Source organism: Heteronotia binoei, chromosome 5 (assembly GCF_032191835.1).
Source record: "Heteronotia binoei isolate CCM8104 ecotype False Entrance Well chromosome 5, APGP_CSIRO_Hbin_v1, whole genome shotgun sequence".
Taxonomy (NCBI): Eukaryota; Metazoa; Chordata; class Lepidosauria; order Squamata; family Gekkonidae; genus Heteronotia; species Heteronotia binoei.
In genome coordinates, this window is record NC_083227.1 from 108,486,014 (window position 1) to 108,504,474 (window position 18,461).

Consider the following 18,461-nt stretch of genomic DNA (forward strand, 5'->3'; position numbering starts at 1 on the left):
GACTTGGGGACAAAGATGGTAAGGAGAACCCTCTGACTTCTGGGCAGGGTGACAGTTGGCAATAGGCAGTCAGAAGATAGGTGGCAGCCCTGACCTGTGGCCATCTGATCATGGAAGCAAAGCAGGGTCAGGTCTGGTTAACACTTGAATGGGAGACCACCAAGGAAGTCCTGGCTTGCTACACAAAGGCTGGCAGTGTCAAGTCACCTCTGAAAGTCTCTTGCCGTGAAAGCCCTACAGGGTTGCCATATGCCAGCTGTGACTTGATGACCCTTTCCACTACCACCAGATAGGCTGGTAGTGAGTGTCAAGAAGCTGGCAGAAGGCAGGATGGGATATGTTGCTGCCTACCACTGAGCCACATTGCCTCAGGTGGCCTCATTACAGAGACAGTTCTGCATGATATGCGGCAAGGCAGCAGTGTGCACAGGGAACTGGTTAAGGAGAATGAGAACCGTGTGGTTGTCCAAATGTCACCTTTGGTAGTAGCTTGAATCAGCCCAGAGATAATCTGTTATTCATTTTACCTGCTTAGTTGATGGGAATGAGAAGAATACAAATGCAAGGCATATGCCTAAATTTTGCATCTGTATCTAAAACAACTGAATAAGATAGAAGCTGAATGCATTGTTAAGATACTGCTGCTTACCATTTGCTAGATTAATTTATACAGGTTAATCATTTGCCAGTGAAAACGAAGTGCAGAGATCTTTCCCTCAGGAAGAAAAATTAAGTTCAGTGGTTTATTTTACTGATCTCTTTTGGTCAATGTGGAAGATTGCAGAATACACAAATGAAGGATTCCTTGTAACCTGAAAGCTTGCCAACTGCTATATCAACCACTGTGATATCACTTCAGCTATTTTATTTAGTTATGTTCTGAGATTCAACAGCTCTTCCTTCCATACATCTTTAAGGCTATCCTCCCCTCCCATTCCCAGTCTTCAGTTTCCTACTTCCTTTGGTTTATCACATTCAGTCTGATTTAATCTCACTCACCTTCCTCTATACCTGAGGCTTCGTGCCTCTGCCTCTCATTTATCTGGGATGGCCTGGTGTGCCCTTTTGTTCAGCAGCGCAGGCTTTCCTTTCACACTTCCTGTATCTGTCAGCTGATGGCAGAGGCCTGTGAACCTTTGGGTTCACAGTAATCCATCTTCCCATTGTTTTGTTCCTGTGTGAATCCCTCTGGTCATTCATGCTTTCTTTCTTCTTCATCTACTTTTATCCTTCACCATTTTCATCTGTACCTGAGTGGCAACTTGAAATTAGCTGAACATGTAGTAGCTAATTCTCACTGTGATTTGCATTTAGCAACAATGGGTTGTCTTTTACTGACTTATTTTTATCATTGTGATATGGTTGTAAATGTAAGCAACCTTGAACAGGATGCTGAAGGGGCAAAATAGAAATATATATCTTAAATAAATAAATCCCTGTTACAATTTTCTGGATGTGTTCAGGTATATGTTGCAGTGCATGCTATCAGCCTTCAGTGAACAGTATTATATGCCTGCAACTATTTTGATAACCTTTGCATTCCTCAAGAGGTCTTTTGTAAAATTAGAAAAATAAGACATAACACTCAACATTTCACAGGAAACAGGCATTATGCAGGGCAAGAACATCCAGATCTTGCAATGATGGCTGCTAAAAACCTCAAGGCTAGAGGACACCCTTGCAAACCTAAATGGATTATCTCACCATCATTTTTTTGTATCTGGCCTGCCCTTGTTTGTGTCCATTGTAGACAATGGTGGCACACAGAAAGAAAAAAGACCAAATAGTTTTCTTGCCTGATCCCCCATAGGCAGTTCTTATTTACCACAAGCTACAAAAAAAGTCCAGGGTTCCTGCACAGAGCCAGACAATGGCAAGACATCTCTGTCTCTTGCCTGAAAAACCTCATGGTGTGGCCATAAGTTGGCTGCAACTTGGTGGCACTTTCCACCACACTAGTCCAGTGGCTGTTTACATTAGAGTGAAATTATATGGTCTCTTCTGTTACATCTGTTTTTGCTAGTTCACTTTTCTTTCCAAGGTGTCTATGGCATTATTTGTTCTCTGGAATTTGTGCAGATCCAATGAGCATTACAAAACTGGTGGAATTTATAAACTAACTTATTTTAAACACCCTCCCTTTTTTATTTTGCCATTAAGTCACATCTGACTTATGCTGACCCTGTAGATTTTCAAGGCAAAAGTTGTTCAGAAGTGGTTGGCTATTGCCTGCCTCCACATAAAGGTAAAGGTAGTCCCCTGTGCAAGCACCAGTCATTTTCAACTCTGGGGTGATGTTGCTTTCACAACGTTTTCATGGCAGACTTTTTACGGGATGGTTTGCCATTGCTTTCCCATGCTTTGCCATTGCTTTAGAAATAGGCCTTGCTTAACTTCTGAGATTTGATGAGAACAGACTAGGCTGGGACTGTCCAGACAAGAAAATTATTTTCATTAATAATCATAAAATAAAATGAATAATAACAAGTGCCAGAAAATAGATTCAGGTGCATAGCTGTGTTGGCCTGAAGCAAAAGAGCAACATTTGGTCTTAAAAGTGCTGCTGGATCCAAACTTTGTATTCATTGGTCAGAAAAGAAAAGCAGACAGTGAACATTTTCTTGCATTTAACTTTGTATGTATTATCATGCCAGTTTTAAAAAAAATCAAATTCCAACATGCTATGGTATCCCATCACGAGAGCCAGCATGGTGTAGTGGTTAAATTGTTGGACTAGGATCTGGGAAATCCATGTTCAAATCCCCACTTGTGCCATGGAAGCTTGCTGGGTGACCTTGGGCCACTCACATTACTCTCAGCCTAGCCCTGACCTTGATAGTCCCAGGACAGCCTGATCTCATCAGATCTCAGAAGCTATAATAATAATAATAATAATAATAATAATAATAATAATAATAATAATAATAATAATAATAATAATAATGATAATGATAATAATAATAATAATAATAACAACAACAACTTTTTATTTCTATCCCGCCCTCCCCGCCGGGGCAGGCTCAGGGCGGCTCACAACATAAAATACATTATACATCAATTTGCTTATAAAATCACAGTTAAAACAATTTACAAATTATTAAATTAATTTGCAGGACTGATGTGGAGGCAGGCAATGGCAAACCATCTCCAAAGGTCTCTTGCCTTGAAAATCCTACAGGGTCAAATCAGCTTTGATTTGATGAGGAGGGGGGGAATTCATCACACCACTTGTGTTCTGAGCAGGCACTTGGGAGGGCTTCTGTTCTTCATTTGGAAGCTCAAGAGATGACCATCCCAAACATCTACAAGGCATTTTTGAGAGCAAGGAGTCTGCCTTTGTACTAACTTTTACTAACACACCAGCAAAAGCATCACCAAATAGTGATCACAAGCTTCACCATCACAAGCTCTCCCCCCACCAAAGAAGTTGCCCCTATCCTCTATCATTTCCAAGGACTAGAATCAAACCAGAGAATCTCTGCGGTAGAAATTGAAAGGGGGGGGGGTTGCAACCCAGCAGAACCAGTGCAGTGTACAGAGTTTGTGGCATGATATTAACAAAAGTTTGCTACCAGACTACACTTAAATACATTCAGTCACCAAACAGGATAGAATGAGAAGGTCTTGAGACCAAGAAGTGAAAATAAAGGGAAGACACAGAAAAATTAAGTGAAGGGAGACATAAATGAATGAGAAATGTGTGGAAAAGAGGGAGAGAAATTAAGAGAGAGAAAGGTTGTTTTATCTTGCTACAGCAGTCTAACTACTGCTTTGCAAGATCTGGCTGAGCTGGGTGCAAGGAAAGGGAGAGAGAAAGGCTAGACTATTGGAGCAAATGACCTGCAGGCTGGCAAATATTGTAGCAGCTATCAGCACAATCTGTTAAGGAAGTTTGCTTGAGTCTCAGAGAAAAAGGAAGCTTAGCCAATCCTAAAGTTTTTTTGCAACACTCAGACCTCCCTGTGCCCCTAGTGGCTGCAATCAGAACTGCATTTTTAAAATAAAAGGGAAGATGTTCGGTTTGGAGGCAGCAGGATGACACTGTCTTTGAGAGTCCAGTTCAAACGCCTTCCTTAAGCTGCCCCTGGGATGGACTGCCTCCCATCCCCCTTGGTGTGCCACTGCCACAGTGTATATATGAGCAGCAGCTTAAACAAATGAAACTAAATCAAACCATTGGTCCATCTTCTTCACTATTGCCTATTCTGGAGCAGCTCTCCAAGGACTTGAGCAGAAAAGACTATTTTGCAATGCCGGTCATTAGATGTTTGTAAATGGAGAGAACAGATTCAATAAGATGGGGTTTTCTGCATTTACACCTTTAAAGCACCCCTTCCCTTTGGTGCTCTTTGTTTAACTTCATTGTCTCCATAGAAGGCAATCGCTCCTCTTGCTTATACATAGTGATGTGCATTTCACTGGACTTCAGTGCTAGTACATTAACATTAAAGCACTTTGATTTCAGTTGTGCACGGTCAGTTCATACAACCCAAGAAATAAAGAAATTATTGGATCCTTGTAGAATTCCTGTGGCAATGGCAAACCACCCCGTAAAAACGACGGGAGCTTGCACAGGGGACTACCTTTTAAAAAAAATAATACAAGGCAGATTAAACAGGTGCTTTAGCACATTCCGAACTCTCATTCGCTCCATGTGTCTATGTCGTTGCATTAATTACCCCTTAGACTAGTTTATAAAGTCTTTATTGCACTGGAGAGAAGACAAGCACTTACTGAAGGACCTTACAAGAGCTTACTGAAGGACCTGGATGGCTGCTTCATAGACAATAAGGTGTAGAAACTTCGTACAGTAAGGGCCTATGGTTGCCAACCCCCAGATGGGGCCCAGATATCTCCCATCATTACAGTTGATCTCCAGAATACAGAAATAGACTATAGACTATAGGGCAGGGATGGTGGCTCAGTAGTAGAGCAGCTGCTTGGTAAGCAGGTCCCAGGTTCAATCCCTGGCATCCCCAACTAAAAAGGGTCCAGGCAAGTAGGTGTGAAAACCCTCAGCTTGAGACCCTGGAGAGCTGCTGCCAGTCTGAGTAGACAATACTGACTTTGATGGACCCAGGGTCTGATTCAGCCCTGGGACTCTTTGTTTTTCCTGCTACAACAGACTCTCACAGCTGTCAGTCTGGAATCGATCCTTGTTCAGCACATGCAGGGTATCTCTCCCTTATCCCAGCACAATCACAGCCAGTCATATGTTCATAAATCAGTTCTCCTACAGAGAACAGCTGCTTTGGAAGGTGGACTCTGTGATGGACCCTCCCTTCCCCAGGACCCCACCATTCTCAGGACCCTCCCTCCAGATTGTCAGGGATTTCCTAACCTGGAGCTGGCAACCCTGCCACTTGGCTATTTTGAATATGTATGAGATAGATAAGTTTTATAAGGCACCCTAAAAATGCTACTAAAATGATTCAGAGTAGTAATGTCAACGGTAGCATCCTGAGGCCTTCTGCTGTGCCCGCTTGTCATATGTAAAGATGAGATGCAAAGAGAAGGTTCCTAGGCCTTGGCAAGATTTTTGTCACAAACTCTTATCAGACATGTGTCTGCTGCCATTTTCTGGTCACTTCCTTACATGTTGTTTTTTTCCAGAACACATCAAGTTACATAATGTCAGAAGCAATCCTCAACCTCCGCTTGCAGCGTTTTGTTGAACAGGCTTGGAGAGCTCTACACCAGAGGCACAACTGTTTCCTGCCTCAACCGTTTGCTTTGATTAATTAATTGGTAGTGAGGTTAATTAATTTGTACTGAGCCAGGGCTCACTAGGGTTTAGCCCCAGAAGCTGCTGCTCAGCTCCAAGACATTTGAAGTAATCATAAAGAAGAACACAGTTTTGAGCATGAAAGCTTATGCCAAAGTAAATTTGTTAGTCTTTCCAGTGCCCTGGGACTCTTTGTTTTTCCTGCTACAACAGACTCTCACAGCTGTCAGTCTGGAATCGATCTTTGTTCAGCACATGCAGGGTATCTCTCCCTTATCCCAGCACAATCACAGCCAGTCTGTATTCATCTGGCATTAGTTAGAAGGGCTTTCAGATTAGAGGGCATGGCTTCTTGAAGGCATAAATCCCTACACTTTTGTTTTAAGCCCTACAACGCAAGCTAGATGTTATTTGCAAATGTGTGTCGTGAAACTCTGTCGCCCCCTCCTGGCTGCTTTCCCCCCATGGGATTCCAAATGTGCACAAGTCCTTGCAAATACCTTTGGATCCGCTCAGCATTAATGTCACAAGGCAATTGGGGTTATGTTACAAGCATTTTTATGTAACGTCTAGTTTCTCTGCTTCTGAGAGTTCCTTTAAAATACAGACTTTTTGGCAACCATTTGAGCCAGCAAGATTCTCTTGCCTTTGTTTTTCAAACGTATTACCTCCTGCAGCTTTCAGTTGTATGGCTCCATTTTCTCAGTGACCTTTTGAAAACTTATTTATTACCCACCCCTTTAGATGAAGGTTCAGTTTTCAGCTTTGCTTTCCCTGTGCCCTTTGTTTTGAAGAGCACTGAGAGGAGTAGGAGAGCCTTTGTTTCTGGAGAGGTTTGTCCCCTCCTGCTGTGAGTCCCCCAGGCCTCTGCTTCTGACATCAAAGGTGCTTTCAGAGTAGCAGTGACATCATACATAGGGAGGAGTTCTACTGAAGACAGCAGGAGCTTCTGACATTGAGTGAAAAGAGTTTAGCAGATGCAGAGTAATTGAATGCCCTGTGGTTAGCTACTGCTGGCTGCTGTTGTCAGTGCAGCAGCCAGAATAAAGGAGTGATACCTGCCCTCTTGTCTTATCCCAGTAAGGGAGGGGGATGAGGAATGACAAAAACAAACTCTAAGTACAAATGTTAGTACTGAAACAAGATGCTGAAACAAGTACAGCATAAATGGGGGTTGGGCCTTTGATACTGTTGTCCTTGCTAACTCTATCAACATTTATGGGGTTATGGCCCCAAAACAACAGGAGTTTTTGTTGCACTTAGGTACTTTGAATTTTTTATTTTAGCATAAACTTCTACAGACTATGGTCTACTTTGTCAGATGCAAGCAGTTGGTTCCACTGCATACATTATTATTATTAGTTTATTTCTATTCCACCCTTCCCCCTTTTGGGGGGCTCAGAGCAGAGTACAACAGTTTAAATTAAGATCATAATAAAATCAACTTCAGCAATCAGTAAAGTGCAATAGGTTAGTTCAGGATGATGATATGATTCAAGATAGTATAGCACCACAATACAGTGGTGTAGCGGGCCATAAGGGCGTAGGGGGAGGCCAACCGATCTAATAGGTGGATAGATGCCCGCTGCCTCATTCAAAGACCTGGCAGAACAGCTCCATTTTACAGGCCCTACGAAAGGCCAACAAGCCAGGTAGGGCCCGGATCTCCATAGGGAGCTGATTCCACCAGGTCGGGGCCAGGACCAAAAAAGCCCTGCCCCTGGTAGAGGCAAGACGGGCATCCCTTGGGCCGGGAACTATCAGAAAATCTTGGGAGGCCAAACAAACTGACCTCCGGGGCGTATATGGAAGGAGACGGTCCCGTAGGTATGTTGGTCCCAGGCAGTGTAAGGCTTTAAAAGTCAAAACTAACACCTTGAAACGGATCCGGTACTCTATAGGCAACCAGTACAGGTCGCGGAGCACCGGCCGTATGCTTACCCATATAGGTGAGGCAGTCAGCGGGCGAACTGCCGCATTCTGCACCTGCTGCAGTTTCCGGATCAGTTTCAGGGGCAAGCCAGCATAGAGAGAGTTACAGTAGTCCATCCTGGAAGTGACCATTGCACAGATCAGTGTAGCCAGATCTTGGGAGGATAGGTATGGTGCTAGCTGCCTGATCTGCTGTAGATGGAAGAAGGAAGACCGTGCAGCTGTTGTGACCTGGACATCTGGCAAAGTCAGCTGTTATCCACAGAAGTTTGTGTAATAATATTAGATAACATTATTTTTCCTGCAACAGACTAACACAGCTGCTTCTCTGGAATTATAGTTATAGCCACGTTCACACTATTTCATGATCTCTGTTTTCTGACTATTGGGAGGTTCCAGGGGGCAATTATAGGATTAGCTTCCTGGTGAGGATAGAGTACTGAAGTGTGTTTTGTAATGTCTGTTTACTTATATATACATATGCAATGAACAAAGAAGTGCAGACCTGCACCCAAATGGACAGTACTAGTCTGTAAAGCAGCATTCATTCCTTCAACATCCTGACTCCTCCTTGATAGTGAGAGACTACAATTTTGGTCTCCTACACAGTGTACAATCAAATTGCTAAAGCTCCTATATCAAGCCCTGGTGTGTCTGGTAACTAGTGTTCACCAGTCATTTTCTATACAAGTTGGTAACAGTTAATTACCAGAGAAGCATGGTCACCACTTGCCCAAGGTTTGATCTCATGCCATGCCAGATATGTTTAAAGGCTGAAAGCTGATTGCCTGGCCATTACCATCTAGTTCACACTCATTTATCATATAGCCAGGGCTTTTTTGTATAAAAAGCTCAACAGGAACTCATTTGCATATTAGGCCACATCCCCTGATGCCAAGTCAGCTGGAACTCCATTCCTGTGCATTCCTGCTCAAAAACAAAAAATAGCTCTGCATATGCCAATTCCCAGCCTCTCCCCCACTTTTTCTTCTCCCTCTCACCTAAACAACACACCATCTATGATCATGTTTAGGCATCTGACATTTGTAACCATCGGATTACTTTTTCCTGAACCCCACTATTAGGACCCTTTGGTTGTGATCACACATGCTAAATAATGCAGTTTCAGTCCACTTTCAGTGTACTTTCCAGCTGGATTTTACTGTGTGAACTGGCAAAATTATTTAGCATGTGTGATCACACAGCCTTACATTCAGTAGTAGTAACCAGGGTCCTTTTTTGTAGAAAAAGCCCAGCAGGAACTCATTTGCATACTAGCCCACATACCCCTGATGCCAGACCAGCCAGAACTGCAGTCCTGTGCGTTCCTGCTCAAAAAAACCCCTGGTAGTAATAATTGTATTAGTACCAAGAGAAGAAATTACATTCATTTTAGGCAATATGGCTTGGCTTTTGTTGTTGTTGTTACTGTAGTGACACGTCATAGGCCTGGGCAGGAACAGGCTTTCCCTAGCCCCACTTGTATAGCAAAGGATAGGATCCTAGATTCCTGTAATTTGCTGGCAGCTAAATGCAAATACCCAAGAGTCTATCTGAGTCTCTGAGTCTTTGTCAGATTGCTAATTAAAGCCACTTTCTTCCTTCCATCTGTCTGTCTATCTGTCTTTGACTAATTCTGTCTTCTGCTCTGAAATTGAGTGGTTTTAATTGTCATTGTTATTTTATTGATTTTAATTGTTTGATCTTGTTGTACTCTGCTCTGAGCCTATTCATGGGCAGGGCAAAATAAAAACCAACTAAATTAAAATAAACAGCTTCCTGACTAGAACTCGAGGGAGAGCCAGGGTCACATTTTACTACTTCTTTCTAGAGTGGCCATCATCATTCTGCACCTGGTGTATATTTTTGCCTCAGTTTTCCTATCTGCAAAATCAAATGAGCATAATGTCTTGCTAAGTCATTTATTGGTGATGGATGTGTGTAAATGAGTGAAGTCAGAGGGGAAGAAAGAGAGGGAGATTAAAACATCATCTGTAACTGTAGCATTCATATGCGGATTACTAAACAGATATGCTATCTAAGTAAGCAGATTCTGACAGTGAGATCAATAACCCTGTATGTTCACAGATGCTGTAGATGGGGAGATAGTTGTATGGTAGTCAGCTAATGTGCTAGATGGATGGATGGATGCCATAGATTGGTGGATAGAACAGACGGGTGTTTTGAGAGCCTTGGATGCTCAATGGAGCATTGTAGTGATTATTATTATTACTACTACACTGTGGCCTGCCTTGTGCCCTCATAAAAATGTGGAAGGCTATATCAGCCATCCTGGGCAGCAGCTGCAGAGCCTTCCACATGTTTCCAACGAGGATGCTGTGTGATGGATGGTTCCACACCTGCTATCTGGCACACATATTCTAATGGTACTTGAAAGAGAGATCAGGCCTCTGGCCAAATTGCACTGGGAGCATTTAACTAGGGGAAAATGAGCTAGAGATTTCCTTGCTTGAAGAAAATCTCTCTCTGTGCTAGAAAAATCATCCTTACAGATCCTACCAACTGCCAACGGAAGACAAACTGAGGGGGAGGTGTCTGATGCTATTGGGATGTTACCCAAACTAGATCCACAGAAGGGGGAATCAACTGTTAAAGGGTCTCCAGAAGGGTAAACAAAGGATCTTTTTTCTATACATGCGGCGGTTTTATTCCAGAGTAATATTCCCAATGGAAAAGGGACAGAGACCAACCAATTCAATGACATGTTTATTTACTAACAATTAAATACACACCACTTGGAGCAAACCAGAACAAGAAACCCTTAGGACCACAAATAAACTCCCCTCTCCCTCCTGATGCTCACTCACACACACTATGGGCGTTTTCGCACTGACCTTCAAGTGGCGTGACCACCCTCTTCACACCGGAGGATCTGCGCGGATTTCGCACAAGAAGCGCCGGCGCACCCAAAAGAGCCGACGACTTCCGTCGTGAAACCCGCTCAAACGGAAACCGCCAAGAAGCAGGAAAACGTTTGAGCGGCTTTTGTGACGGAAGTCGCCGGCTCTTTTGGGTGCGCCAGCGCTTCTTGTGCGAAATCCGCGCAGATCCTCCGGTGTGAAGAGGGTGGTCGCTCCACTTGAAGGTCAGTGCGAAAACGCCCTATGAGAATAGGGTAAAAATAAGAGTTGGTTTTATACTCTGCCCTTCACTACCCAAAGGAGTCTCAAAGTGGCTTACAATTACCTTCCCTTCCTCTCCCCAGAACAGACACCCTGTGAGGTAGGATGGAACTGAGAGAGCTCAGAGAGAGCTGTGACTGACCCAGGGTCACCCAGGTGGCTTTATGCAGAGGAGTTGGGAATCAAACCTCGTTCTTCAGTTGAGAGTCCACTGCTCTTAACCACACCATCACATTGGCTCTCGGTTTGGTGTAGTGGTTTAGGAAGAGAGAAGAGACAAGTAGAGGGGAGGGAGGACATTCAAATGGGCAGGGCTTTTTTTGTAGAAAAAGCCCAGCAGGAACTCATTTGCATATTAGGCCACACACCCTGATGTAACCATTGTTTCACACATGGGCTTTTTTGCAGAAAAAAGCCCAGCAGGAACTCATTTGCAAGTTAGGCTACACACCTCTGACACCAAGCCTGCTGAAACTGCGTTCCTGTGCGTTCCTACTCAAAAAAAGCCCTGCAAATATTACCTGATCCAAGGGGGAATAAGAGGACCTGCAAAGCAGTTGTAGAATAGTGGGAGGACCTGACACACTTCCTACCAACATGGGATTTTTTTTATGGGGAAGGGGCCCTTAGCTAGACATGATACCCCACTTTCCTAGGATCAGGATTGGTGCAAGATATGAAGTTTGGATTTGACTGTACAGTTTGAAGGTAACTGCTATCAAAATCTGGTGGGAAGATTTAGGAGGGAAATACCTTACATTCCAAAGTGAGCCAACTGCTGGACAGTTTTAACACATTGATAAAGAACTGGGCATGAATAATGGGCTTGATGGCTAATTCTGGGTGGGTCAGATGGTAGGCTATCTTTATCAATGACTGGGTTGGATTAGATTCAGGTGGGTAACCATGCTGGTAAATCCAACAAAGTTTTATTCAAGATATAAGCTTTTATGTGCATGCACACTTCTTTAGATATGGAGGTTACCAGTCCATACATATAGAAAGAGAGTGAACAGCAAATTAGCATACCTCATAATGAATGTTGAACAAATTCAAGGACCAAACAGGAATAATAAGCTTAATTTATATGGTTATTATTTGTTTGGGTTTAATTCCAGGGAGGGGGGAAACATAGTGAAGGAAATAAATATATCAAAATTGAAGATAGATGGGCAGATGTACCCTTTGCAATTGTGGAATGCTGAGAGTAATTAACTGAGATTCTGCCATTACAGTCCATCTGTCTCCTCTCAAGTGCAGAAGCAACCTTGCAACATCATCTTCTTTGAAGTGAAATGATTGACTGTGTAGTGTATCTCCACTGTCCCCAGACCAGAGAAATACATTCCAATCTACCATTCCAAATTACATTACAGTCTACTATTCCAATCTACTATTCCAAATAAGAAATAAAATAAAATAAAATAAAGAGGATATATAGTACTTCTGAGGGATTGGTGAGAATACAGATATATAGACTGAATTCAGGGCTGGCCCTGCCACTAGGCAAACTAGGTGATTGCCTAGGGTGCTAGCCTTCTGAGGGCACTGAACTGGGTCCCCCCATGTGACTCAGTGATGTTATCAGTGCAGGGGGGGGGGACACCAGAAGTTAGCCTTGCCTAGGGTGCCAGACAGTCTAGGGCTGGCCCTGACTGAATGAAGTTAGCATATGTAGTGAGATAATAAACCAATGTCCCAGTTAAGTCCTGGGGGTTCTATTGTTCTGAATATTGTAATAACTTGTAACTCAGCGGTTTCCCTTTATAGTTTTTTCCTGAAGTTTGTTTGCAATAAAACAGCTACTTTGAGGTCACCCAATGAATGTCCTAAAAGGCTGAAGTCCTCTCCTACAGGTTTCTCAATCTTGCAACCTGGATGCACCCACGGTCCAAGCACTGGCACCTTATCAACTACATTCTGGTGCTCCAGAGAGACCTTCGAGATGTCTTACACACCCGAGTAATGCCCAGTGCAGAATGTCATACGGATCATCGTCTTGTACGCTGCAATCTCCGTCTTCACTTTAAACCCACGCCCAGGAGAGGAGGTATCCCTCAGAGGAAGTTTCAGGTTGGCAGTCTCCAGTCAGCCAAAGTTAAAGCTGCCTTCCAGGCAAAACTCCAGTCAAGAATTGAGGACCCCAGTTGCCCCACAGACCCTTCTCCAGAAGCACTCTGGGAACACCTAAAAACTACCGTCCTGCAGATCTCTGAAGAAGTCCTCGGGTTCCCCACAAGGAAGAACAAGGACTGGTTTGATGAGAACAATCAAGAGATCCAAGGTTTACTGGCGAAAAAGAGATCTGCCTACCAAGCACATCTTGCTCAGCCCTCCTGTCCTGGGAAAAAAGCAACCTTTCGCGCTGCATGTAGCAACCTCCAGCGCAAGCTTCGAGACATTCAGAACGATTGGTGGACCAAGCTTGCAGAGAGAACCCAGCTGTGTGCAGACACTGGTGATTTAAGAGGGTTCTACGAAGCCCTGAAGGCAGTATATGGTCCATCATATCAGGTTCAGAGTCCCTTGCATAGTGCAGACGGCCAAGTGCTCCTCACAGACAAGGCATCCATACTGAACCGGTGGTCAGAGTATTTTCAGGTTCTCTTCAGTGCCAACCGTGTAGTTCAAGATTCAGCAATCCACCTCACCCCACTTCAACCAGTGAAAACAGAGTTGGATGAGATCCCCACCCTAGAAGAGACTGTTAAAGCCATCAAGCAACTGAAAAGTGGCAAGGCAGCAGGAGTTGATGGAATTCCACCAGAGATCTGGAAGCATGGGGGCACAGTACTACATAGCTCACTTCACAAAGTACTTGTCACCTGCTGGGAACAAGGCAAATTACCACAGGACTTTCGCGATGCAATCATCATCACCCTATACAAGAACAAAGGGGAAAAGTCAGACTGCTCCAACTACCGGGGGATAACCCTGCTCTCCATTGCAGGCAAAATCCTTGCCAGAATACTCCTGAACAGACTGGTGCCCACCATTGCAGAAGAACTCCTCCCAGAGAGCCAGTGCGGCTTCAGAGCTAACAGGAGCACCACCGACATGGTATTTGTTCTCAGGCAGCTCCAAGAGAAATGCAGGGAACAGAACAAGGCTCTGTATGTGACTTTTGTCGACCTTACCAAAGCTTTCGATACCGTTAGCAGGAAAGGCCTGTGGCAAATCTTGGAACGTTTAGGATGTCCCCCAAGGTTCCTCAGCATGATCATCCAGCTACACGAAGACCAGCGAGGCCAAGTCAGACACTGCAACGACCTCTCGGAGCCCTTCCCAATAGGCACAGGTGTAAAGCAAGGCTGCGTTCTCGCGCCAACTCTCTTTACGATCTTCTTTAGCATGATGCTTCAAAGAGCCGCAGTAGATCTAGATGATGACGATGGTGTCTACATCCCTATCGCACCGATGGCAGCCTGTTCAACCTGAGGCGACTAAAGGCCCACTCCAAGACAATGGAAAAACTCATCCGAGAGCTACTGTTTGCTGATGATGCTGCACTCATCTCCCACTCGGTATCAGCTCTGCAGCATATGACGTCCTGCTTTGCAGAGGCTGCCAAGCTATTCGGCCTAGAAGTTAGTCTGAAGAAGACAGAAGTTCCCCACCAGCCTGCACCCCAGGAAGATTATCACCCTCCCTGCATCACTGTGGGTGAATCAGTTCTGAAGACAGTCCAGCAGTTCAGCTACCTGGGGTGCATCATCTCCTCAGATGCCAAGATCGACAAGGAGATTGACAACAGGCTGGCAAAGGCAAACCGTGCATTTGGCCGACTGCACAAAAGAGTGTGGAGCAACAAGCATCTGAAAAAAGGCACAAAGATCAATGTTTACAAAGCGGTTGTGATGACAACCCTCATCTACGGCTCTGAATCGTGGGTTTTATACCATCATCACCTGCGACTCCTCGAGCACTTTCATCAGCGCTGCCTTCGCACCGTCCTCAACATCCACTGGAATGACTTTGTGACCAACACTGAAGTCCTCAAGCAGGCGGAGGTTACCAGCATCGAGGCACTGCTGCTGAAGACGCAGCTGCGCTGGGCAGGGCATATTTCTAGGATGGAAAACCACCGCCTTCCCAAGATTGCCCTGTATGGCGAACTCTCCACCGGCCATCGAAATAGAGGGGCACCAAAGAAGAGGTGCAAGGACTCCTTGAAGAAATCCCTTGGCACCTGTCGCATCAACCATCACCAGTGGTCTGACCTAGCCTCAGATTGCAAAGCATGGAGGCACACCATCCACCAGGCTGTCTCTTCCTTTGAGAACGCACGCATAGCTGGTCTTGAGGACAAAAGGAGATTGAGGAAGAATCGCACTGCTACAGCACCAACCCTAAATCCGACTTTTCCCTGCAGCCACTGTGGCCGGGCCTGCCTGTCCCGCATTGGTCTTGTCAGCCACCAGCGAGCCTGCAGCAGACGTGGACTATTGCACCCTTCTTGAATCTTCGTTCGCGAAGCCAAGCCGAGAGAGGGTTTGACCTGTTTGCCCTGTGTAGAGAACCAAAAGGCATTGCTGTCATTAATGGCATAGACAATGTCAGAAGATGAGCAAGTGAATGAGCCAGAGATGGCATATATGATGTGTTAAGTCCAGTGATCACATTGTCTGGGTGTATGTGGCAGCAAAGTTGGCATCTGGGTTTATTGCAAGCTCTGCTACCAGTGTCCATGTTCAAGTTAAATATTGTATTATTGTGGGTGAAGAGCTGTTTCAGATTGGGAGGCTGTTTATGTGCAAGAAAAGGTCTGCCTCCCAGTGCTTGTAAAAGAGAAATGTCATTATTCAGTAGAGGTTGTAAGTCATTGAACTGTTTTGAGTTGAGAGCTGTATGTGACCACTGGTGGTGTTCTGTTATTGTCTCTTTGGGGCCTAACAGGCTTTCTCTGAATATTGTTCTGGCTTTGTTGATCTGTTTCTTGACTTCATCTGGTGGATAATTTACTTCTAAAAAGGTTTGTTGTAGATCCCTCAAGTGAGAATCTCTTGTCTGTAGGTTTGCAGGCTATATGCATGGACTGGTAACTTCCATTTCACTGTATCTGAAAACATGTAAACCTTGAATAAAATTTTGGTGTTCTTAAAGGTGCCACTAGACTCAAACTTTGTTGGGCTGGATTAGTGATACTTAATGGTTGCCCAACTGTCTATAGCTGGAAATGGTTCATATTGTGTGTCTTGATGAAGTATCCCTTGAAGCAAGGGATATGATTGTGTTGGGCATGTTTTGGAGCTTTATGCATTCCATTGATACCCTGCCTCCATGACAGAAATTACCTTGATCATGGCAGACAGGTTTGCTTTTTAGACTTATTCTCAGGATCCCCACTGCACTTAGGCTTTCAAGGGCGGGATCAGATTTGAGGAGTCTCAGCAGGAAGAGGGAACAGGGGCCTCACAGGGAGATGCTGGCGAAGTCTGATGCTATTGGGAGATTCTTATTGGCTTTCAAAGTGTGTTAATCTGTTCGGGATTTAACTGTTAGATTATAAGTGCCTTGAGGCAGGAAAGTGTTTATTTTTCTATGTGTGTGTGTGTGTGCATGTGTGTGGACAGTTTCATATGAACAATTTATGAAATAGAGGGATTCCATTTTGATACAAGTTTCTGGCTTTTTAACATTTAACATGTGATGTTAGTGGGTACTGTTTCTGACAACATTTATTTGACCAATGTCAATAAAGCTTTGACATGTGAAGCTGGGTACTGAAATCACAAACCAGTATGATGTCTTTAAGAGGCATTTTATTTCTTTGTCCTGGACTTTGGACTGAATTTGGTGTTCTGAATGTAGATTAGTTAACAATATAACATGGCAGAACGGGTGCTGAAAATGAGTGCAAAGATGATATGCTGAAATGTGTTTCTGAAGTTCATTATCTTCTCCTTTATCCCCTTTTTTAAAAGGTTATTACTTTGAAATTCCATCTATTGGGGCCATCCGAATTAACACACAGGTAAGGAAAAATCCATCATGTATGCATTTCTTTCTAACCTAAATAACTTTTGCCTCCATCTAACCTGTCAATCTGCTTAATATAGGGCAAAAGCTATAAGGAAGTGACCTGCATGAAATGTATTTTTCCCATTCATTTGGATGTATATTTTATGTACTTTGGCCATTCAATGGATATGCTCTGCACGCATATGCACACACATACACACCAGGCCAATAGTAACCTATTTCTTAACAAAGAAAGAAAGAAATGAAGTGGGTAGAACCTAGTCTCTACTTTTGTGAAATATTTTTATTAATATAAATAATATAGATAAAGTTAGGCAGCTTATAGTATGTATAACAATTTTAAAAACAATAGGCATGAGTTTGTCCTAAAAATACAGGATATTATCCCCATCCACAAACCGTTACAGCAATATCAACTCAGGCACTTCAAAACAAAGTCATCATTAACCTTCCTAAATGCCATTACTGAGGAGGCTTTTCACACATCCTCTGGCAAACTGTTCCAAAGCAGATGAGAGGCCACTGAGAGTGCTATGCTGTACTACTAGCAGAGGATGCACACAGTATCGCTGTTGTGCTGACAGAGTAAAGGTAGTCAATCAGTGGTTCTTATAGAGAATATTTCAGTTATGGATCATACAGATGATTCAGAATAGATTAGAGGAAGTTAAGTGTATTTTAGAGCTTTTAAAGGTGGGGGAAGCTAACAACGTTGACTGAAGCCACATGTCTTACCTTAGAGGCCAATTTCATGTTCATCTTGAAAAGGGGCAGGATTTTACTTAATGACTGCATATGTGTACTAAAGGGCAAGTTCTGCACTGATCCTCAGATCTGCTGGTTGTCAGAGTGATTCATTTCCTTTAGAATTGTTATACATGGATGTTAACTGTTTTAAGGTTTGTATCATACTTGCTTGTATAGCAGGCCCTTACTGTTTTCCTGCTGTATCCATTTTTGAATTCTTAATAAAATTATATTTTATGGTTTAATATTTGCTGGTTGTCTACACCACAAAAGAGTATGAGTCCATGTCAGTGTGGACTGCGTAAAATGCATAATACACTCTCTTCTATTAAAGCAGAAGAAAGAGTGATTTTTTTTAATGAAAATGAGGGGCTCTTTCACTGTGCCAATCCATTGGCCCATGGTATGGCTACTGGTAGTGGCTCTCCAGGGACCCAGAGAGGTCTTTCCTAGAAATGCCTGATACTGAAATTGGATTTACTGCATGCAAAGCATGCGCTCCGCCATTGAGCCATGGTCCTTCTTTAAGGAAATCATCTTGTGCTGAGTGGATTGCAGGGAAAGCTGCACTGTGAACACACCACAGTTGTTGATTCAAACGATGAGCACACAGTTCGGCAGGTGATCCTCATTACTAACCCCTGTGACAATCGTTTTCCCAGCACCAGTTCCTCCTGGCTTACAGAACCCTGTCCTCCTTATATACAGTCTTATATTCTTTCAGTCTTGGAAACATACTTGTTCACATATAGCTTGGCTAATAGCCCAATATGCAAGATCCCTCTGCTGCTTCAGCACAGATTTGTCCATGGAGAAAACATGTGCTTGTTATGTGGACTTTTATTTATGTGGCTAATTATTACAACTTCGTGCTTGAATCAGCAGCACACAGAGGAGCAAGCCAAACTGCTCGATCTATCAAGCTATTAGAG

General features: G+C 43.7%; 1 protein-coding gene across 1 annotated transcript in view; it reads left to right on the top strand.

The window, feature by feature from the left end:
• CACNA2D2 (calcium voltage-gated channel auxiliary subunit alpha2delta 2) overlaps positions 1–18,461 on the top strand; it is a 1,052,991-nt gene that overhangs the window by 935,312 nt on the left and 99,218 nt on the right. The window contains exon 14 of the mRNA XM_060240024.1: positions 16,725–16,774. Within this exon, the coding sequence (XP_060096007.1) occupies positions 16,725–16,774 (50 nt within the window). The remainder of the gene's footprint in view (positions 1–16,724; positions 16,775–18,461) is intronic.